This window comes from Balaenoptera musculus, chromosome 3 (assembly GCF_009873245.2).
Source record: "Balaenoptera musculus isolate JJ_BM4_2016_0621 chromosome 3, mBalMus1.pri.v3, whole genome shotgun sequence".
In the NCBI taxonomy this organism is placed as follows: Eukaryota; Metazoa; Chordata; class Mammalia; order Artiodactyla; family Balaenopteridae; genus Balaenoptera; species Balaenoptera musculus.
In genome coordinates this window covers 135664976-135687758 of record NC_045787.1, presented here as the reverse complement: position 1 = coordinate 135687758, position 22783 = coordinate 135664976, and the positions used below count along the sequence as shown (strand labels likewise).

Below are 22783 nucleotides of genomic sequence, written 5' to 3'. Positions count from 1 at the left end.
TCTTTAACCCAAACGCCTCCTAGATTCTCATCTTCTTTTCTGGAAGTTGCACCTGAAGACCCAGTGCATTTCAGAGAGAATTGGTGTCACTCTCAGGAGGCCAGTCTGAAGTAGGCCTGACTTAAGAGGCTGTAGTAACAAAGTTCATTCAGACTGAGGTGCATCCTGAGACAGGACCTCTACCTGGGAGAGTATTTTCCAGAAGGGGCCCCTAGCTGAATGAAAACAAGGTTAAGGTTTTTGTTTTGTTTTTTTCTAATGTTCATTCAGAAGTTACATGGAAGCATAATTTTTTTCTCTCTTGATATGAAGAGCTGTTTTTTTTTCCATACGGTTGAGTTGGTAAATTATCATACGTTCTCCATTGTAGGGGTTCAATGCGTATGGCTTTCTTGGCCTCCTAAAAAAGATGGTAATTTCTTTCTGTTTTGTGGTATTTTTTACAAATGGTCAGCAAGTTGGTCGTTTAAAAATCAGAGACAGACTCTACTTCCCGTGGGGACCGCAGTAGCCTTAGCGAAAACTTTTGAGAAAGGAGTTAAGAGTGATGGACAAAACCACACAGAGGCCTTGGGGCTCTTAGAAAACAATCTGTCCTTCAGTGAGTGCTTGTAAGCACACCTTCCTTCTGCACAGTGCTTTATAGGTAGAGAAGCCTTTCGTCTGCCCACCCGTCACAACGACCTTCTAAGTACAGGTGTGATTATCCTCATTTTATGGATAAAGAAATTGAGGCTCAGAGACGTGAAGCCACCACCACCCCGTCACCCCGGCCCCCAAGGCCACACAGAGAGTCAGTGGTGCAGCAGGACTCAAATCCAGATCTCCAAGTCTCGCGTTCTTTGCGTGACACACCAGTGTCCTGAAGCGGGGCTGTGAGCAGAATTGGGAACTCCTGCCTTCCTTTGGATTCCAAAAGGGAACTCACCTGTCCCAAAAGTTGGGGGAAGGTACAACCCCAAAAGACAAATTCCTCATTGACTCTGGGAGCGGGAGAGAAAGGTGAGGAAAAATAACCCTATTGAATTATCCTGGCCCTATTCGATGGTCAGTCGGTTTCAGAAAGTTCCAGGAAGCCCCAGCCTTGGAATTTAACTTTCCCCAGATGTAGGCCACTGGGTCCTGATAGAAGATGTAGCCTGGTCTAGGTATATCTCTGAGAGAACACAGGTTTTCACAGCTTTCCCCAGAAGACAGCACAGTATACCAGAAAGCTCCTGGATCTTGGAGTCAGGAAGACAAGGATATGAATGCCATATACTTACTTATTGACTTTGGACAAGTTACTTAACCTCTCTGAGCCTCAATGTCCATACATCTGTCAAGTGGGGATAATAATGCAAATCGTATAGGGGCACTGTGACAATTCACTGAGATGATATATTGATACTTTTAGAAATTAGCAAAGCACCTGGCATATAGAAATTCAACAAAGGGTAGATGCTAATGGGATTGAGAGAAACAATTGATTTATCACACCTCTATCTCCATCCGACCCCCTCAGATTCCAAACAACCAATTGCATAGTGCATACAGGAGTCAGGTAGGTGGAGATTCATTTTGGAGAAGCAGAATTGAAGAATGCAGTTTTCACATTTGGTCTTTCCTTACTACTCCACTTTGAATTTATCCCGCTCTCTCCCCATGCCCCCGTACTTCTGCCCCGCCCCCATCCCCTGCCTGGGCAGAGCCTGCCTTAGTAAACCTGGGGCCCAGAGGAACAGAAAACACGTCACCCTCAAGGACAGGCCCTCCAGAAGAGAGAAACTGTAAAGGGCTATTCCAGTCCTGAGCAACTCCTCCCAACCAAGCAACTGGGGAAGGAGTGAATATCGGATCAGAGGGAGGGAGGGAGGGATGGAAGTTGCCTTTCCATGGAGTAGGGTTCAAGAGTTACTTCCTAGAATAAGCAGGCATTGCAATTCAAGGAGCCTGGAATGGGTCCCTTTAACTGTTACCTTTCTCCCACCTCCTCTTTGTGTTGGAAACTGCCTCACGGAGAGCTTGGCAGGAATGGAGCAGACATGGGAATGCCTTCTGGAAGTTCTGTGGTGTCTGCTAAGTTCTCGGACTGGGGGGGAGAGGCCTGTATTCCTGACAGTCACAGGACTGTACTTAAAATTACAACCACCACTACACGTGCTCTCTCTTCTCCCGCCTTGATTTTAATCCTTTCCACTTGTCACCACCTGACATACTCTATATATTTGTATTAATTTTTATTGGAGTATAGTTGCTTTACAATGTTGTGCTAGTTTCTGCTGTACAGCAAAGTGAATCAGCTCTACGTGTACATATATTCCCTCTTTTTTTTGGGTTTCCTTCCCATTTAGGTCACCGCAGAGCACTGAGTTCTCTGTGCTGTACAGTAGGTTCTCATTAGTTATCTCTTTTATACCTAGTAGCAATAGTGTGTGACATACACTACAGTTTAGACTTCAGTTTATTTTGACTCTCTCCATCTAGCTTGCACACATCATGATGGCAAGGATTTTCGTCCATTTTGTTCCTAGCTGTGTCCCCAGAGCCTTGAACAGTGTCTGGCACATAGTAGGAACTCAGTGAATAGACGTTGAAGAAAGGAGTCAGACGCAGCCCCCAGCCCCACATGAGTCAAGGCAGGACTGGTTCCACTGGGTCGCCGTGAGGTCGCATTACTGGAACTCGTAACTCCTTGCCAGGATGTGCAGACTTATTTGCAAAGAGACCTGAATCTGGAGATACTCCATGGGTATCGGAAGCGGAATCTTCCTTGAAAGTTAAAGACCTATTTATTTTCTCCCTCTGGCCACTGAGAGTCTGGTCTCAACCCCAATCCGCTCTTCCCCAAAAGTAGAATCTCCAGTTCCTACTGTTTATCTCACAATGAAGCGCAGCAATCTATACGTTGTAGGTGTCCAGGTAATACAGTGGATTGGAATTAAATCGCTGCCTGGGGCTCCTAGAATACACTTCTCACATTGTCCCTACTTGGCAGCAAGAGTTGGGGGCACTAAGCACCCTTTATCAATACACGTAGAATTATTTAATTTTCTTATTAATTGAGGTAAAATTAACATATAACATTATATTAGTTTCGGGTACAACAGAATGATTCAGTATTTGTATATATTGTGAAATGATCACCACAGTAAGTCTAGTTAACGTCTGTCACCATATAGTTAGTTACAAAAAGTCTTACTTGTGATGAGAATTTTCAGGTTCCACTCTCTTAGCAACTTTCAGATAGGTAATACAGTATTATTAACTATAGTTACCGTGCTGTATATTACATCCCCATGACTTATTTATTTTATAACTGAAAATCTGTACCTTTTAAAATTTATTTTATTGACGTATAGGTGATTTACAACATTGTGTTAATTTCTGCTGTACAACAAAGTGATTCAGTTTTACATACATATATATATTCTTTTCCATTATGGTTTATCACAGGATATTGAATATAGTTTCCTGTGCTATACAGTAGGACCTTGTTGTTTATCCATCCTATATATAACAGTTTGCATCTGCTAATCCCAAACTCCCAATCCATCCCTCCCCCACCCAACCTTCCCCTTGGCAACCACAAGTATGCTCTCCAGGTCTACGAGTCTGTTTCTGTTTCATGGATAGGTCCATTTATGTCATATTTTAGATTCCACATATAAGTGATATCATGTGGTCTTTCTGCTTACTTCACTTAGTATGATAATCTCTAGTTCCATCCATGTTGCTGCAAATGGCATTATTTCCTTCTTTTTTTATGGCCGAGTAGTATTCCACTGTATATATGTACCTTATCTTCTTTATCTAGTTCTCTGTCTATGGACATTTAGGTTGCTTCCGTGTTTTGGCTATTGTAAATAGTGCTGCTTTGAACATAGGGGTGCATGTATAGTTTTGTCCAGCTATACACCCAGGAGTGGGATTGCTGGATCATATGGTAACTCTATTTTTAGTTTTTTGAGGAACCTCCGTACTGTTTTCCATAGTGGCTGCACCAATTTACATTCCCACCAACAGTGTAGGAGGGTTCCCTTTTCTCCACACGCATTCAGCATTTATTGTTTGTAAATTTTTTGGTGATGGCCGTTCTGACTGGTGTGAGGTGGTACCTCATTGGAGTTTTGATTTGTATTTCTCTAGTAATTAGCAATGATGAGCATCTTTTTATGTACCTGTTGGCCATCTGTGTGTCTTCTTTGGGAAAATGTCCATACAGATCCTCTGCTTATTTTATAATCAAATTATTTGCGTTCTTTGCTATTGAGTTGTATGAATCCTTTATATATTTTGGATATTCTTCCCTTATCAGATAGATAGGTGATTTGCAAATATTTTCTCTCATTCAGTATAGTGCCTTATTTTGTGGATGATTTTCTTTGCTGGGCAAAAGCTTTTTAGTTTGATATAATCCCACTTGTTGGTTTGTGCTTTTATTGCCTTTGCTTTTGTGTCAAATGCAAAACAAACAAACAAAAATCACGAACACTAATGTCACAGAGCTTACCGCCTATATTTACTTCTAGGAGTTTTATGGTTTCAGGTCTTACAGTCAAGTTTTTCATCCCTTTGGGTTAATTTTGTGAGTGGCATAAGATAGTGTTTCATTCTTTTCCATGTGGCTGTCTAGTTTTCCCAACACCACGTTTTGAAGAGACTGTCCTTTCCCCCATTGTATATTCTAGGCTCCTTTGTCATAAGTTAATTGACCATGTATGTGTGGGTTTATATCTGGGCTCTCGATTCTGTTCCATTGGTCTGTGTGGCTGTTTTTTATTCCAGTGCCACACCAGATGACATCAGGGAGCCTGATGCCTCTGGCTTTGTTCTTTCTTAAGGTTACTTTGGCTAGTTGGATATCTGTGGTTCCATACAAATTTTAGGAGTGTTCTATTTCTGTGAAGAATGCCATATAGGGAATTGCTTTGAGTAATATGGACAATTCTTCCAATCCATGAGCATGGCCTATCTTTTCATTTATTTGTGTATTCTTTGAGTTCTTTCATCAGTGTCTTATAACAGTGTACAGGCCTTTTGCCCCTTGGTTAACTTTATTCCTAGGTATTTTATTCTTTTTTTGATGCAATTATAAATGGTTTTTAGAAATTTCTCTTTCTGGTAGCTTATTAGTGTATAGAAACACAACAGATGATTTTATATATTGATTTTGTATCTTGCAGCTTTTACTGAATTTATTTATTCCAACAGATTTTTGGGTGAAGTTTTTAGGATTTTCTCTATGTAATATGTTGTCATATACAAATAATGACTGACAGTTTAACTTCTGCCTTTCTAATTTGGATGCCTTTTTTCCCTTGCCTAATTGCTCTGGATAAGACTTCCAATACTATGTTGAATACAGTGGCATCCTTTGTCTTGTTCCTGATCTTAGAGGAAAAGCTGTCTGTCAGTCAGCTTTTTACCATTGCATATGATGTTAGCTGTGGGCTTTTAGTATGTTGAGGTATGTTCCCTCTATACCCACGTCGTTGAGAGTTTTTCTCGTAAATTTTGTCGAATTTTTTCTGCATCTATTCAGTTGATGATAATACAGTTTGTTCCTTCATTTTGTTAATGTGGTATTTCACATTGATTGATTGATTTGCCGATGTGAACCATCCTTGCATTCCCTAGAATAAATCCCACTTAATTATGGTGTATGAGCCTTTTAATGTACTGTTGAATTCGGTTTGCTAATATTTTGTTTGTTGAGGATTCTTGCATTTATGTTTAGCGAGAGAGAGAGAGACGTTGGCTTGTAATTTTCTTTTCTTGCAGTGTCCCTAGCTGGTTTTGGTATCAGGGTAATGCTGGCCTTGTAAAATAATGACTTTGGAGTGTTCCCTCCCCTTTATTTTTTGGAAGAGTTTGAAAAGAATTGGTATTAATTAATTCTTCTTCTTTGAATGTTTAGCAGAATTCAGCAGTGAAGCCGGGTGAGCCTGGATTTTGTTTTGTTTGTTTGGTGGGAGGTTTTTGATTCCTGATTCAATCTCCTTACTAGTAATTGGTCTGTTCAGATTTTATTTGTTCATTATTCAGTCCTCTTTAATTTGTGAAACACAAATTAAAGAAAGAGCATAAAGCTGAGCATAAAGGTGCTCTTCTCACTAACTAACTAACTAACTTGGGAAAGCATAATTAAGTACCCCCTGCCTAAGGTGAAATGTATGTTTTCAGGTGTATCTATCAATCAGTGGGTAGTGTGGGTAGTAGAAAAAAGCATCACCGTTTCTCAGGGCAGGCTGGAGTTTTGATGATTGATTGTGACGAGGAGCCCCAGCGTGCTTCACCACCTGGCCACCCCACCTTCCCGTTTCTCTGGCACCATGAGTGAGTCTGTCCCTTGTGTGGTTCTGAGTGTTGGGGAAGCCTTCAGTCCCAGGAACTGTGTTTCTAACCAGTGTGTCTGTTCTCCAGCTATGACCACGAGGGCCGCCTAACCAATGTGACACGCCCCACAGGGGTGGTGACCAGCCTACACCGGGAAATGGAGAAATCCATCACCATTGACATTGAGAACTCCAACCGTGACGACGATGTCACTGTCATTACCAACCTGTCTTCTGTGGAGGCCTCCTACACAGTGGTACAAGGTAAGCCCCTCACCTACCACCACACCTCACCCCGAGACTCAGCCAAGGCCAGAGGCAGGTGTGAGTTACCAAGCCTGGGAGGACTTCCAGAGACCTCCCACCCCTCAGCTTGCTGTTTTAGTCCATAGCAAACTAACTCTACAAGAGGTCAGTCTTGTAGAAAAGGACTTAATCAGATGCAGGAGAATGTCATCGATACCAAACCAAATGGCTGGATATTTGGAAATGTCTACATATTTATGTGAAAACCTTCATCCCTCTGTACTCTGCCCCCACCTCTCCATCACCAGCACTCCCTACCAACCCAACACACACAGTTACCTTCTCAAAGGTGGTTTTAGTCTCTTGAGCCCACCGTTTTTTTTTGTCCCATTCTGATTCTCCCTTTCTTCCAAGCGTTTGTGTGATGAGTGGGTTGTTTGTTACAGTCACAGAGCCCTTTAGCAGTCCCTTGCCAAGACCTCAAAGGTTTCTGACCACCTCGTGGTTACTCTTGCTGTTCGACATGACATACAGTCCAGGACAAGTGCACAGACTGGCAAGAAAAGGAATTGTGCAGGTAATGAAGATACAATGTCAGTGGGCTAGCCCACTGGCCGAGGATAAACGTGTCCTCTCGGTAGATAAATGGTGTCATTGCTGGACTATTTATCCCACGACAGAGCCTGTTTCCATGACTCTATTTCTGCTCTGCCAGATGATTAATGATGTAGATTTTGTCCTTCTGCATGATGGCTGCGGTCGTGAGCGGTGCGCACTACCCCAAAAGCCAGCGCCTCAGAGGCCAGCCCAGCTGGACTCCTCTGCCCAAATAATCAGGAAGCATCGTATCTATAAAAGGAGTCTCCGACTCACATTTCCTACCTGGAACTTTTCGATAAAGGAAAAGGTCAGAAGTCTGATTGACTAGCATAGATTCCATTTGGGAAGACACACATGTTATCAGCACCCACTGGCTCGGTCTCCCTCGTGCTAGTTGAGTCTCTTCAGATTCCTCTGGAGTGGAGATGGCATCACAGTGGAGTCAGCAGCAAATGCATGAGGGGCAGGAAGGTTGCTTTTTCTCTTTGTTTTCTCAAAGAATCCTAGACTTGATTTGCAGTGGAGCTGACCTATGGTAGACCATCAGCCTCAGGTTAGATGGTAGGCAAAAGGAGAAAAAAAATTTTTTTAAGTAGTTTTCCTTTATTTTGTTCCATTTAAGCTAAAATATATATGTTAAAGATCAGGGATTTGATTGACACGAATTGTGTAGGCAAGAGGCGTCTTTAAATGTACTATTCATAGTCTTCCGTGAGTAAAAGAAAAATATCACAGCATAATTATTTCTGGAGTGCCACATATTAATAATGTTTTTCTTTCTGTGGATCAGTGGCATCTCTGCTACTCACCTTAACATTGTGTGTGTGCTAATTGAAGGCAGCCTTACACTGACAGCTGCAAAGTACCATGGAAACCTATAAAAATAGGGGTTCTGTTCTCTCGTGACTAACAGAGTGGATAATTTATTTCCCTCTCCCCGCCCCCCACTTACATTTCTCCAGATCAAGTGCGGAACAGCTACCAGCTCTGCAACAACGGTACCCTGCGGGTGATGTACGCCAACGGGATGGGCGTCAGCTTCCACAGCGAGCCCCACGTCCTAGCGGGCACCATCACCCCCACCATTGGGCGCTGCAACATCTCTCTGCCCATGGAGAATGGCCTGAACTCCATCGAGTGGCGCCTAAGAAAGGAACAGATTAAAGGCAAAGTTACCATCTTTGGCAGGAAGCTCCGGGTAAGTCGTTCCACCCAACTTGTCCCCACAAAGTGGTAGGGGACACCCCCTTTTCTCCAGAGCTGAGGCCATCTCCCACTTCTTCCCAAGCCTCCATTGCACCTTTCTCTCTTCCCTGGAAGAGACACGTGAGCCACATCCCACTGGGACTCAGACCTCGGGGAGAATGTTCTGCATTTCCTAGGACTAGAAAAGCTGGGGACTTACCTTACGCTATAAGCAGAGATCCCTCTGGTCTTCTTTTCACACTCACTATCTTCTCTGTCAGCTTTCACTGTTTGTTTGCCCAGCTCAACAAATGAATTGGTGCCCATGGCTACTGTGTGGTTTTGGTTTGCTAAATACTGAAAGTTTTATAATGTGCTGTTTACGCTCCAGGAGTGGACAGTCCAGTAGAATGTATAAACCTCAGGATAATCCGATGGGTTAAGTGAGAAGAGAGAGGAACATCCAGGGCTTGGTGGGATCATGGAGGAGGCGCTACTATCCAGCCTGCAGGCATCAGGGAAGGCTTCCTAAGAGGAAGTAACAAGCAAACTGCAGCAGGAAGTTTTAACCAACTCTAGCTTCCCCAGACTAGGTAACTTACCCACAAGTTACAGCTTTAAAAACCAATATATAACATTTATTGAGGACTTTTATGATGAGAGGACTACGTTAAATGCTTTACTTGTATTATCTTACTTTCAAGAGCCCTGTGGGAGCAGGTGTTATTATCTCCCTTTTTCAGATGAGGAAACAGAGGCTCTGGGACACTAAATAACCGGTCCAAGGGTACAGCGGCTAGCAAACAAACAGCAAAGCCAGGACTCAGCCCCAGTTCTGTCTGTCTGTCTCACTTGCCAGGATTCTTAACCAGCAGGCCTCACAGCTAGCTTCCTGATTAGAGCAACAGTCATCCAGATAATCTGGTTCCTGCTCTGTTCACTTACGTGGCATCAGAGGGACTGGTTCTTACCATCAGGCTCTCCCTCGCACTGGGGAGAAGCCTCGGGATCTCGGTCTTCGTCAAAGTCAGCACCTATTTATTGAACACCTAACTAGGAGCCAGGCACTGTGCTATGCGCTGGAGCTACATAGCACAACAGGGGCCGCAGATAAAATGTCAACTAACAGAAAAGATCATTGCAGATTGAGATACTCACCAGGAAGACGGTAAACAATGCAATGTTTAACACATGCTTGGCTTTGGAATTCCTGAGATTAGAAGACTCACCCTCAACAAAACCTGGGTCATAACTTCTGCCGTGTTATTGGGTTGAAATCCAGCCAGCCCAAGTGACCTCCCTGCAGAGCCAGGCCACTCCATATTAAGATTCCACCCTCGCCTTTGTCTAGTTGGAGTTTAATTCTCCACATTAGGTTATCAGCAGTCTCCCATGTTTTTCTTCCTCTGCTGGTATCTGCAGAGTTGCAAGCTGCAGTATCTTCCTAAAGACAAAAATGAAATGAGATTAGTAGCTAAATCCTTAATGACTGGATTTCAGGGCTGTATAATTGATTTTCGATACACTGCACCATAGAAGTTGATTAGAAATAGTAATCGTGCCTTTTCTCTGATAAATCAGTGATGCATTTTGACTAAAAGTTTTCAAAATAAAGATAAATGCAGCCCTAAACTAAAATGGCTATAATCCCAACTCTGAATATTAAAAAATCGTAATAATGGTACTCATGGTAATTAGCAGAAGTTAGGCGCGCAAGTCTCATAACTGAATTTCTGCCAGGGTTAGATTTGCTGGCATCATGTTTATGCAAATCGAAACACAGCTTTATCTATCAACACCTCAACATTTAATTGTCTGGTGTTAGTTCCTGTAACAATAATCACATATCCATTTAGCTCTCTTAAATGAAAATCACTATGAGATTATAACAGGTTGAGTGGACTGAAAATGTAATTTGAAAATGAGGGAGAAAGCCTGGAATTTATTTGCATCTCATTTATTTTAATGCAATTCATAAATCGTTTAGTGAATGAAATAAAAAGCAACTCCTGGAAATTGCCAGGGAGCAGGTGGGAGAAGGTAGAGAGGAAAGTAGAGTGTCACATGTGAGTCGTGTGACGTGAGCTATCCCAGAGGCCAGGATTTCAAGGGAAGGGGTACGTCATTGTATCAGTCAGGAGAGGATGGGGTGTGATCGGTTAACAAATCTGAACAAATAAGCCCTGAAATCAGGGCTTAATGAGCAGAGCTAGACGTGGCAGGCATCACTGCCATCCTCCCTGGTGAGAACACAGTGGGGTGACTTCAACTTAACTGCAAGGAAGCCCAGGAAATGGTGTCTTTCTGCATGCCTAAGAAGACAATGAAAGGAGATTTGGTGACCACGTAGCAGGGTCCCTGCCATCCCGATCAGGGCTGAGGGCTGCTTCACGGAAGACTTGGAATCAGCTCTACAGAGCAGTAGGAATTAGCCAGGCAAAGATATCAGCAAGGGGTGATCAGACAGAGTGTCGCCTGTAAAAAGGCAGAGAGGTCCAAAAGAAAAGGTCATTTCAGAAAACTAACTCAGTGTGGCCAGAGAGTTGGTCAGGGTTAGGGTGGGAAGGGCATATTTTGCTAGGCTGGCATTAATCCTGAGGACAGTGGCGGGGCTGTTCCAGGGTTTGGTTAGCAGAGCGACGCGTTGGGATTTGTCGCGTTAGAAAGACCTCTCAGGCTTCCTCGGGTGCAGAGGAAGATAGATCAGACGGGGACAGGATAGGAGGAGAGGGGTAATCCAAACAAGAAACGAAATCATTAGCAGAGAAGACAGAGGGACATCTGAGAGCTACTTAGCACACACAATTAACAGAATTTGGCAGCTAGCAGGGTTGCTGTGTCATGCTCACCTTTTAAGGGGCCCCCTTCCATGATGACGTAGACTGGGAAGCCGAGAAGCCCTGCAGGGGCTGGCCTGCCAGGCTCTGTGGAGGAAAGAGGCAGGGAACTGAACCCCAAGACAGAGATGTGAGATTCTGACAGCCCCAGTGCTGCCACTTGCAATGGGGAAGAAACTGAATGAACTTGCAGGTGCAACCATTGAACCAGCACCATGTAATTGTTGCTCCCCACTCCCCGTGGATAACAAGGGATTTGGAGACCATCTCTGGTGTGGTAACTGAGGGTCTCGTGCACTGAAGCAAATCGCCTGACCTTTCCCAGGGACTGGCAAGCTCCTGGCAGTCTGGCCAGTTGAGTGACGTGAGGGCTTAAGGTTCTGAGCACCCCTGGAGTTTACCGAAAATCTCGGTGAAGATATTACCATAGAACGGTACCCAGTGAAAGTAGGTACCCCTTCTTCCAGCATTCCAGCCAAGGGCACCTCTCAGGTGAGGAACGCGTCAGCAGCTCTTACATAAAGGCTGGTGAAATGTAAAATGGTGGGTGGATGGACCGTGGCCACCCCCTTCCACCAAAATCTTTACGGCTTTGTTGCTTTGGCAAAATCTCGAGTGGTTGTCCGTGCCCAGACTCAAAGTAGGGAAGGTCTTCATTATGCCTCCCAAGGATTTCTCCAGGAATCTCACTTGAAAGAGTCCCCCTCCCTCAGGCCCTCACCACCCACCACCCTTTCCTGTTTCCTCTGGCCTTCAAAAAACTCACAAAGCTGTTCCATCAGGGTACCTGTAAGCTCCATGAGCACGAGGCCCATCTCACCGCTGTATCCCTGGTGACAAATGCCATGGGATGGGCATTCAGACACTGGGTGACAAAGGAAGGTATGATGACCATGCCCCCTTCTAAGGCGCCTCCTTGGAACATGCTTAGTGCATAAATGCCTCCGTATCGGTCAGGGATAACTTCCACTGCAAGAGACAGGAAGTGCACTCAAATTAGCTCAATTAAAAAGGGCATACGTTGTCTTACCTCATGGGCCCCTACCAGAGAGGAGCTAGCCTTAGCGACTTCACCAGCTCAAATGATATCATCAGGTTGACATCCTTCTCTCGGCCCCCTTCCATCTCTTAGCAATGTTTCCCTTGACACTTATAGCCTAATTTACCCCTACATTCGACTGGTGACCTCTTCACCCTGGGAGTCAGGCAGACTCGGCTAAAGATGACTCCAGGCTGATATACCAGTTCAGCTTAGTGACCCAGGGGGAAGAGGAGGCAATCTCTTACAGAATTAAAATCTAAAATCCCTTGGAAGAACTCTGAATGGCCTGGCACAGATGGAATGGCAGTCACACCCCTGGGCCAATCACTGGTCAGGCAGGTGGGGGTCTGTGATTGGATGGGTCACACGTGAACACGTGTCTCTTGTGACGGACATCTCAGTAAAAACTCCTAGATGGGGAAAACTTAGAGGAAGGGGGTGCTACACCCAAAGAAGGAAGAGATGGTTAAATCACACTCATACACACCCAGGTATATTCTTCATCCTCCCTCCCTCCAAAGCCTAATCATAAAGCAAACTTCTGGTCCTGAGGACCTCTTAATGCATTAATGCTCCTCCCCTCCAGCAAGACTTTTTTCTAGACTTTTGGAAGAGAGAACTGAAACCACCTCCTCCTGTTAAGATTTAAAACTTCTGCTCTTTCCTAAGATGGGTTTAGTGCATGATTCTCTCTGATAAGGAAGGCATATAACCACCCTCTAGGATATTTCCTCCTGATTATGATTTACATAGAGATTGCAAAAGCAAGAAACAGCTACATGTGTAGGTAGCAGAACAAAAGGAAAATTGCTTCCCAGATAATCTTCCATCATGATATTGGTATTAGTGTTATTAGTATTCCAGGAAGTGGGAGTTAGTAATTTTGTTTTGGTTTCTGTATGATTAATATGACATTGCAATTACACGTTGGCTTGTGTTACTTTTACTTTTGTGGCAAATGACAGTGACGCAGGAACAAGGTGGGAGGCGGGTGTGCATGTGTGCCTGTGAACACACGCACGTGAACTCAGTTCTGCACGGAACCCACTCAGGTAGGTCTGTTAACATATGCAGTCATCACAAGAGCCTGAATTTTATCAGCACTTCCTGCCACAGTGCATTCATTCTACACCAACCAACGTTTTATTTTTTCAAACACCTATTCCGTTCCTGGCACTGTACAAGGCACTGAGTGTATGTTAGTGGACAGACAAGACACTGAATTCTGAGCAGTGCTCGTGCAGGCAGAACTTGCTATAAATGTAATATTAGCTTAAATAATATATAATTGGAAGGGTAAGCCTCTGCAAAATGTATTCAACAAGGTATCCCCCAAGCAAACATTACTTTCGGATGACTTGCTTGGTGTTTTGATTGGTGCGATGGAAAAGTGGAAAGACCCTCATGGAGCTTTATGCCGTAGCAAGGGGAAACAGATAATAATCAAATAAGTTACAGGGCTTCCCTGGTGGCGCAGTGGTTGAGAATCTGCCTGCCAATGCAGGGGACACGGGTTCGAGCCCTGGTCTGGGAAGATCCCACATGCCGCGGAGCAACTGGGCCCGTGAGCCACAATTACTGAGCCTGCGCGTCTGGAGCCTGTGCTCCGCAACAAGAGAGGCTGCGATAGTGAGAGGCCCGCACATCGCGATGAAGAGTGGCCCCCGCTTGCCACAACTAGAGAAAGCCCTCGCACAGAAACGAAGACCCAACACAGCCATAAATAAAATAAATAAATTAATTTAAAAAAAAAAGTTACAAATAGTGTAAAGAAATGGTGATGGGTGCTCTGGAAAAAGAAAAAAATGGTTGAGATAACAGGGAATGTCTGATTTAGGTTAAGGCCACTCTAGGAAGATGACATTTGGGCTGAGAACTGAATGAAGAGTAGGAAATTTTCAGGAATGGAATGGCAAGAAAGCCTTCTGTGCTAAGATACCAGCATGCGCAAAGGCCCTGAGGCAGAACGTGAGCCAGTGTAGCTGGAGCAGACTAGCTGGGGCGGGTGGTGAGGTCAAGGGATTGGGGCCTGACTGGTGCTGCTAAGGATCTTAGAGACATAGACGTCCTCCCCAGATGTACCCACTGTTGAACACAAAGGAGCATTCATCTGCAGGCTGGACTGCCTTCCCTGCTTCTGAGAGGCTAGGAGACACACAACATACTTGACTTCTACAAGTTCAGGTTGCAGAATGACAAGTCCAAGTCCGTTCAGGTCGTCTGGGCTGAGGCTCCATATCAGACACCCCTCCTCTCTGCCACATCCCTGCCCACGGACCACCTGCCCCCACTAGAACACTCCCGCAGCATCGGAAGTGAGGTTCTCTGCCTGGGCAGGGCCCTTGCTTACCACCCGAGCTTTCACCTGCTGACCGCCCCCTCTGGAATATTCTCCCTGACTCATCTCCTGCCCTCACCTGTGAAGTCTCATACTTTGGGCCCCACTGAGGCAGCAGTTCCTCTGGGAAACTGGCCTCGTCCGTCCAGTTCTGGCTCCGTGTCCCTCCTCCGTTCCCGTAGTGCCTTCCTCTGTTTACTCACCACCACACGAATGTTTTTCATTGTTGGTTCATGTGTCTTTATCCTGCTCTGACCTGTAAGGTCATGAGGTCAGGGGCCCTAACTGTCCTGCTCTGGTTTAAATATTGATCACATTAACAAGCACAGAGTAGGTGCTCAGTCAATGCTGAATGAGTGGATGTGATTTTAAGTTGACATCATGAAAATCCTCTCCCTCCAACCTCTGTCTATTAATTCCAGGTCTCGGAGGTTCCTCCCAGAATGACTCCAATTGCTCTTTAGAATGAAGGAAGCCTTTCAGATACTTGGAAGTCACAGATGTCCTGCTCACATTTTCTCATCTCAGTTTTTCATGTTAGAGCTTAGATCATCAGAGCTGCCAGCGTGCTTATACTTGGTCTGATTCAACCCCCTTACTCACAAATGTTTGAGCACCAAGCACGTTCCAAAATAATAGAGACACTAAGAAAAATAAGATGAAGTCTCTACCCACTAGGAGCTCACAGGCTCATGACAGATAAGGAAACTGAGGCATGACCAGTGAAAGTTCTGCTTTGTAATGACAAAACTGATCAGTGTTAAAACTGCAACTCAAATTCAGGTCTCTCCACCTTTCTACCTCACCGCCATCCAAAACAGCATATCATCCAAAAATCATGTTTGCTTGGGGAATACATTACTTAATGTGTTTGCAGAGGCTTACCCTTCTAATTATGCATTATTTAAGCTAATATTAAATTTATAGCAAGTTGTTATGTCTGCTCCAGCCCTGATCCCATCATAGCATGGAGTCTTGTCTGGGAGCTGCTTTTTAAATCCCAGAGGTCTGACCCAGAAAGGAAATGAAGATGTCATCTAGGCCAGGCTTTTCCTCTGGGTGGGTGAATAACTAAACTCTCCAAGCGGGGAGTTCTGCTTTTCAGCATTGCCAGACATGGAGACTCTCTTGCCCTCCCTCACTAATCTTTTCTGGGTTTCCCAGACGCGAAGTGGGATGGGCAAGGGATTCTGCTGTAAGTCTAACTGAGGTCTCTCCTGCTGTGCTACGGTGCCATTTCCAGGAGGGGATCCAGCCCAGTGTTAACTTCCTCTTTCCAGTTTCTTGATTCGCCAGGTCCCGACATTGCCCCTCAAGCTAAGTTAGAGTCACCAGTTATAGGCCCAGCAGGGCCATTTTAATGACAGCGTTTCCTTTTCTCAGGGTTTTTTTTTACAAGGCTCCTGTGACAGGCGTGTGCCTGGAGAGATCAAAACATTCTGGAGGGAGATTCCACATCGGGAAACTACTTCCCAAAGTCTGCCCTCTGCAAAAATAAAAACCATGCTAAATAGCTGAGTTTTATTAACTGGGGAAGCCAGGCTGAGGAAAATGCCCAATGATTAAAAATAATGGCTTCCTTACAAACACAAAATTGTATTAATTTAAAAACTGGTTTCTCTATCACTGAATACCTACTGAGCTGGCTGGGAAGGGAATTGTGCTGATCCTGGCAGTGAAAATAATTCAAAATAACTTTTATGTTCTCCAGGAAGCCTGAAGGTTAATTTAAATATTTTTAGGTGGAATTCGGAATAAGAGAACAGTGTGGCTAAATGAAAGCTCCTGCACACTCTGAAGTCGGGGGCAGGTGCCTATGAAGAGATGAGCATGCCTGTCAGACCCTCCAAGATCTCGAACCCCGTAGCCCAGGCACCTCCCCTTTAATAAAGGGACCCTCACAATTAAAGATATTTGACTAGATTATATGGCTGGCCTGAACTCCTTGACTCAGCTTCCAGTGAATTTATTATATTTAAGTATTAGAAGGATCAGGCATTTTTATAGAAATTACGTATTTCAAAAGTTAACTCGGCGACATCACCAAGATGGGAACATAGGTCATCCCTGACTTTGCCCTCATAAGCACAGCAGCTAACAAGGATTCATGGACAGGAAACCACCAAGAGCATCCTAGAACACAGGGTGAGGCTGAGCCACCCCCCACGCACCCCCCCACCCCCGTGCCTTGCACCACAGAGATCAAGACATGTGTATCAGAAGGGTAACAGGAGCAGCTGCACGCTGACTGCATTGCCCCTCCCCCAGGCCAACACAGCTCCACTAGTGGGAAAAGAGAGCTCGTGGGCGACATCTGGGACCCCCCAGCATTGTGAGCTGCTTTGTGAGAGTGGCTACTCCTGTATCACCCCACAGGGACTGCAGGAGAATCTGCAGGGCTCAACCACTGGGAAGCTGATCCTGATGGAGAAAGGGGGAGGGGCTTGCAACAACCAGCACTCAGATCTCGGTAGACCGAGTCCCTCCCTGCAGCGCCCAGGTAGTAATCCCAACCAGCAGCTTTGCTCAGCTGCAGAACCAAGTCAGTCTGAGCAGGGGACTTGGCAGGGTGCAAGCCAGCCCCTCAAACGAGGAGTTTTGCCAGCTCCGGAGGCTGATCTGCCCACTTCCCCCTCCAAGGCACGGTAACCCAGTAATGCTCAAGCCAGGAGGCGGGCAGGCAGAACTGATTGCCCCAGAGCAAAATCAGTACCAGGCATGGAGGGTTCCCCTGATATGCCCAGACAGGGGGAGTTCATTCACAGCCCCATTGCTGCTAAGTGTAGCTCTCAGCCCCTTCCAACCAGAAAGCCTGTTCAGAAAATTTGGGAGATGCCGGAAATGGACCCTCCTGCCCCACCCAGGCGTGGGAGCAGATCATAGGCCTACCAGCTGCTGAGTGTGTCTCCCCACCCTGACTGGCCATGGGGACTGATGGGAACACGTAGAGGCTGTATAGCACAGCAAGCTCGAACAGAGAGGTGGGCAGGCAGAGCTGATAGCCTGCAGAGCAAAGCCAGTGGCCCTATTTGGCCAGGGAACTTGGGGCAGGGGTTGGTTTGAATCAAGATCACAAACAGATGATAGCCTTACAAACCTTGGAGCTAGTCTTTCCACTGCGCCCAAGCAGGGAAACTAATTTGTAGCCCCACTCACTGCTGACTATAGGCTTCAGCCCACCCGACCAAGGAACTGAACCACAGCACATGGGAAGCTATGTAGCCCATCCATCTGCCCTGCTTACAGTGGCACTTGAACAGAGAGCACAGTCCATGGCCTTTCCCATCTGCAGAGCAAAACCTGTAGCCCCCGTCTGGAGAGGGAATTCAGTATACACTCTTCCCAAATTCAAGTCCTGAAACAAGCCATGTAGACCCTGGATTCCATTCTGCTGCCCCACTAGGGCAGGGCAGATACCTACTGCTAAGTACAGTACCCAGGCCCAATGGTCTAGTAAGCCTGACCAGAGAACCCAGGCAACTGCAGAGCCCATCCTACGGCCTCACTTAGGCAGGGAACCAAGACAAGAGTCCTATCCAACTGTTCTCAGTCAGCAGCACACCCTCCCACCCCTGCCCTCAGAGCTCAGGCAGTTGCCTCATCCAAAAATAGACCCTGATAGCAAGCCCCACCTGCTCAAGGTCATTATCAGCAGACAGTTGCAGAAACTAAAACTGAGCTAACTGGCGAAGAATTCTCTCTACCAAAGCAAACCTACAAAGTCTAGAAGAGAGACCACTTACTCAAAAGCACGGATACCAATGTAAGGAATGAAATCTCATGAAAAATCAGGGAAATATGACACCACTGAAGGAAACTAAGAGAACTTCAGTAACTGACCCTACTTAAATGAATATCTATGAACTATCAGCCAAAGAATTCAAAATAGTCCTCTTAAAGAACCTTAGTGAACTGCAAGAACACACAGACAAATGAAATTAGGAAAACAATTCATGAACATGACAAGAAGTTGAACAAAAATAAAAACCATGAAAAAAATTCTAGAGCTGAAAAATACAATAACTAAACTGAAGAATTCAATAAAGAGCTTCAAAAGCAGACTCAATACAGAAGAAAAAAATGTCAGCAACCTGGAAGACAGGACAGTTGAAATTATCCTGTCAGAGGAGCAAAAAAGAAAAAGAAAAGAAAAGAAAAGAAAAACAGCAATGAAAGCCTTTGCACTTATGAGACACAAGCCCCCCACCCCTGCAAAAAAAAAAAAAAAGAATATTTGCATTATGAGAATTCCAGAAGAAACAGAGAAAGGAACAGAAAGTATACTTAAAGCAATAATGGCTGAAATCTTCCCAAGCCAAAAAAAAGAGAAATGGACATCCAGATCAATGAGGCCCAAACAACCCCAAATAGGTTGAACCCAAATAGGACTACACTGAGACACATGGCAGTTAACATTGTCAAAAGTCAAAGATAAAGAAAGTTGAGAGCAGCAGGACAAAAGACAGACATTACGTACAAGGGAATCTCCATGAGACTATCAGCAGGTTTCTCAACAGAAACTTTTCAGGCCACAAGGGAATGGGATGATATATTCAAAATATTGAAAGGGAAAAAAAACCCTGTAAACCAAGAATTCTATACCCAGCAAAGGTGTCCTCATAAATGAAGGAAGGAAAAGACTCATGAGCAAACAAGAGCAAGGGAGTTCACCACCATTAGACCTGCCTTACCAAAATGGTAAGGGAGTTCTCTGAGTGGAAGTAAAAGGTCACTAATTAACATCATAAAAACAGAAGAAAGTAGCATAAAACTCACTTTTAGTGGTAAACATATAGTCAGAATTAGATTATGTAATATGGTAAGAGTAGTGTGAATTCACTTACAACTCTAGTTATAAGTTTAAAAAATAATAATCATAACTACTATAATCTGTTAGTAGTTACATAGTGTTAAAAATATGTAAACTGTAACATCAATACCTAAAATGTGAGAAGTAAAAGTGTAAATTTCAGGAATTATATTAAAGCTAAGTTGTTATCAGTTTAAAATAGAATGTTATCATTTTAAGATATTTTACGTAAGCCTCATGGTAAACACAAAGGGGAAAACCTGTAGTAATTACACGGAAGAACATGATAAAGAAGTCAGAGAACACTGGTACCAAAAGACATCAAAACACACACACACAAAAAAGACAGCAAGGGGAATTCCCTGGCAGTCCAGTGGTTAGGACTCCACGCTTCCACTTCAGGGAGCCCAGGTTTGATCCCTGGTCAGGGAACTAAGATCCCACAAGCTGCACAGTGCAGCCAAAAATAAATAAATAAATAAAAAAGGACAACAGGATATGAAAAGGGGAACAATGCATCTACAAGAAAGCCAGAAAATGATGAACAAAATGGCAACAGTAAGTCCTTACTTATGAATAATTACTTCAAATGCAAACATTAAATTCTCTAATTAAAAGACATAGAATGGCTGAATTGATTTAAAAAAAAAAATCCAACAATATGCTGCCTTATATGATACTCACTTTAGCCTTAAAGACATGTATAGACTGAGAGTGAAAGGATGGAAAAGATATTTCAAACAGATAATAATCCCCAAAAAAGCAAGAGTAGCTATACTTGTATGAAACAAAAGAGACTTTAAACTAAAAATGGTAAAAAGAAATAGAAAAGCTCATCATATACTGATAAAGAGGTCAATCCATTAAGATATAACAATTATAAATATTTATACACTCAACACTGAAGCACCTAAATATATAAAACAAAAACAGAGCTAAAAGGAGAAATAAACAGCAGCACAAAAATAGTTGGGAACTTTAATATCCCACTTTCAACAATGGATAGATCCCTCAGACACAGAATCAATAAGGAAACAGCAGATTTGAGCAATGCTATAGACAAAATAGACCTAACAGACATATACAGAACATGCTATCTGACAACAGCAGAAAACACATTCTTCAAGTGCCCATGGAACAATTTCTAAGATAAACTATATGTTGGGCCACCAAACAAGTTTTAGCAGATTAAAGAAGAGTGAAATCATAGCAAGTTTCTTCTCTGACCACAGTGGTATAAAACTAGAAATCAGTAACAGGAGGAAAACTACAAAATTTACAAATACATGGAAATTTTAAAACACTCTCCTGAGCAACCAATGGATCAAAAACAAACTAAAGCGGAAATTTTAAAAGTATTTTGAGACAAATGAAAATGGAAATACAACATACCAAACCTTATGGGATGCAGCAAAAGCAGTTCTAAGAGGGAAGTTCACAGCAACAAACACCTGCACTAAGAGGCAAGAAAGATTCCAAAGAAACAACCTAACTCTATGCCTTAAGGAACTAGAAAAAAGGAGAACAAACTGAGCCCAAGGTTACCAGAAGGAAGGAAATAAAAGAGCAGAAATAAAAAAGAAAAGAAAACAATAAATGATATAAAACAAACTCACAGTTGGTTCTTTGAAAAGATCAACAAAACTGACAAACCCTTAGGTACACCAACCAAGGCAAAAAGAGAAGGGACCCAATCAACAAAATTATAAATGAAGGGCTTCCCTGGTGGCGCAGTGGTTAAGAATCTGCCTGCCAGTGCAGGAGATACGGGCCCTGGTTCAGGAAGATCCCACATGCTGCAGAGCAATTAAGCCCGTGTGCCACAACTACTGAGCCCACGTGCCACAACTAATGAAGCCCGCATGCCTAGAGTCCATGCTCCGCAACAAGAGAAGCCACCTCAATGAGAAGCCCGCGCGCCGCACCGAAGAGTAGCTCCTGCTCGCTGCAACTAGAGAAAGCCCTCGTGCAGCAACAGACACCCAACAGAGCCAAAAATAAAATAAAATAAATTTATTTTTAAAAAATTATAAATGAAGAAGGACACATTACAATTTATACTACAGAAATACAAAGGATCATAGGAGGCTCCTCTGAACAACTATACACCAACAAACTGAATAACCTAGAAGAAATGGAAAATTCTTAGAAACGTACAAGCTACCAAGACTGCATCAGGAAGAAGTAGAAAATTTGAACAGACCAATTACTAATAAGGAGACAATCAGTAACCAGAAATTGCCCAATGAAGATAAGCTCAGGATCAGATGACTTCACTGGTGAATTTTCCCAAACATTTTAAGAAGAATTAATACCAGTCATTCTCAAACTCTTTCAAAAAAATAGAGAGGAGGGAACACTCCCCCAAGCTTATTTTACAAGGCCAGCATTATCCCGATACCAAAACCAGAAAAGAAAACTACAGACCAATATCCCTAATGACTATAGATGCAAAAATTCCCAATAAAATACTAGCAAACCAAATTCAGCAGCACATTAAAAGGATCATTCACCATGACCAAGTGGGATTTACCCCTAGGATGCAAGGATGTTTGAACATATGCAAAATAGTGTGATACACCACATTAATAGAATAAAAGAAAAAAATCATATGATTATGTCAATATATGCAGAAAAAAAGCATTTGACAGAATTCAACACCTGTCTGTGATAAAAACGCTTAACAAATTAGGTATAGATAGAACATACCTCAACATAATAAAAGCCATATATAACAAGCCCATAGCTACATCATACTGAACAGTAAAAGGTTGAAAGCTTTTCTCCTAAGATCAGGATCAAGACAAGGGTGCCCACTCTCACCACTCCTATTCAACATAGTATTGAAAGTTCTAGCCAGAGCAGTCAGGTGAGAAAAATAAATAAAAGGTATCTGAATTGGAAAGGAAGAAGTAAAATTATCTCTATTTGCAGATGACATGATTTCATACATAGAAAATCCTAAATACTCTGCCAGAACACTGTTGGATATAATCAACAAATTTGGCAAGAGTGTAGGATACAAAATTAACGTACAGAACTCAGTAGTGTTTCTATACACTCACAATGAATTATCTAAAAAAGAAATGAAGAAAATGATGCCATTTGCAATAGCCTCATAAACAATAAAATACTTAGGACCAAATTTACTAAAGAGGTGAAAGATTTCTACTTTGAAAAATACAAGACACTGATAAAAGAAATCAAAGAAGACACAAATAAATGGAAAGGTGTCCCAATTTCATTGAATGGAAGAATTAAGATTGTTAAAATGTCAAAACTACCAAAAGCCATCTCTAGATTCAATGCAATCCCTATTACGATTCCAATGGCATTTTTTACAAAAGTAGAAAAAAAAATTCTAAAATTTATATGGAACCACAACAGACCCCAATGACCAAAGAAATC

At 43.4% G+C, this 22783-nt stretch overlaps 1 protein-coding gene and 1 long non-coding RNA gene across 6 annotated transcripts in view; one reads left to right on the top strand and one right to left on the bottom strand.

Moving 5' to 3' along the window:
• The window catches only part of TENM2 (teneurin transmembrane protein 2), a 463195-nt gene that overhangs the window by 399679 nt on the left and 40733 nt on the right, over window positions 1-22783 (top strand). Inside the window, exons 23-24 of the mRNA XM_036847957.1 lie at window positions 6406-6581; window positions 8126-8361. Coding sequence (XP_036703852.1) covers window positions 6406-6581; window positions 8126-8361 — 412 coding nt within the window. The remainder of the gene's footprint in view (window positions 1-6405; window positions 6582-8125; window positions 8362-22783) is intronic.
• The window catches only part of LOC118892909, a 68701-nt gene continuing 54133 nt past the window's right edge, over window positions 8216-22783 (bottom strand). The window contains exons 4-10 of one of the 5 annotated variants that reach the window (XR_005019368.1): window positions 11973-12154; window positions 11198-11272; window positions 10034-10176; window positions 9507-9792; window positions 9320-9382; window positions 8569-8876; window positions 8216-8307 (exon numbers count right to left, since the gene is read on the bottom strand). This is a non-coding gene — a long non-coding RNA (uncharacterized LOC118892909). Of the gene's footprint in view, window positions 8308-8568; window positions 9793-10033; window positions 10177-11197; window positions 11273-11972; window positions 12155-22783 lie in introns of all 5 variants that reach the window. The other 4 variants (XR_005019365.1, XR_005019367.1, XR_005019366.1 and 1 more) reach the window with 4 other exon arrangements.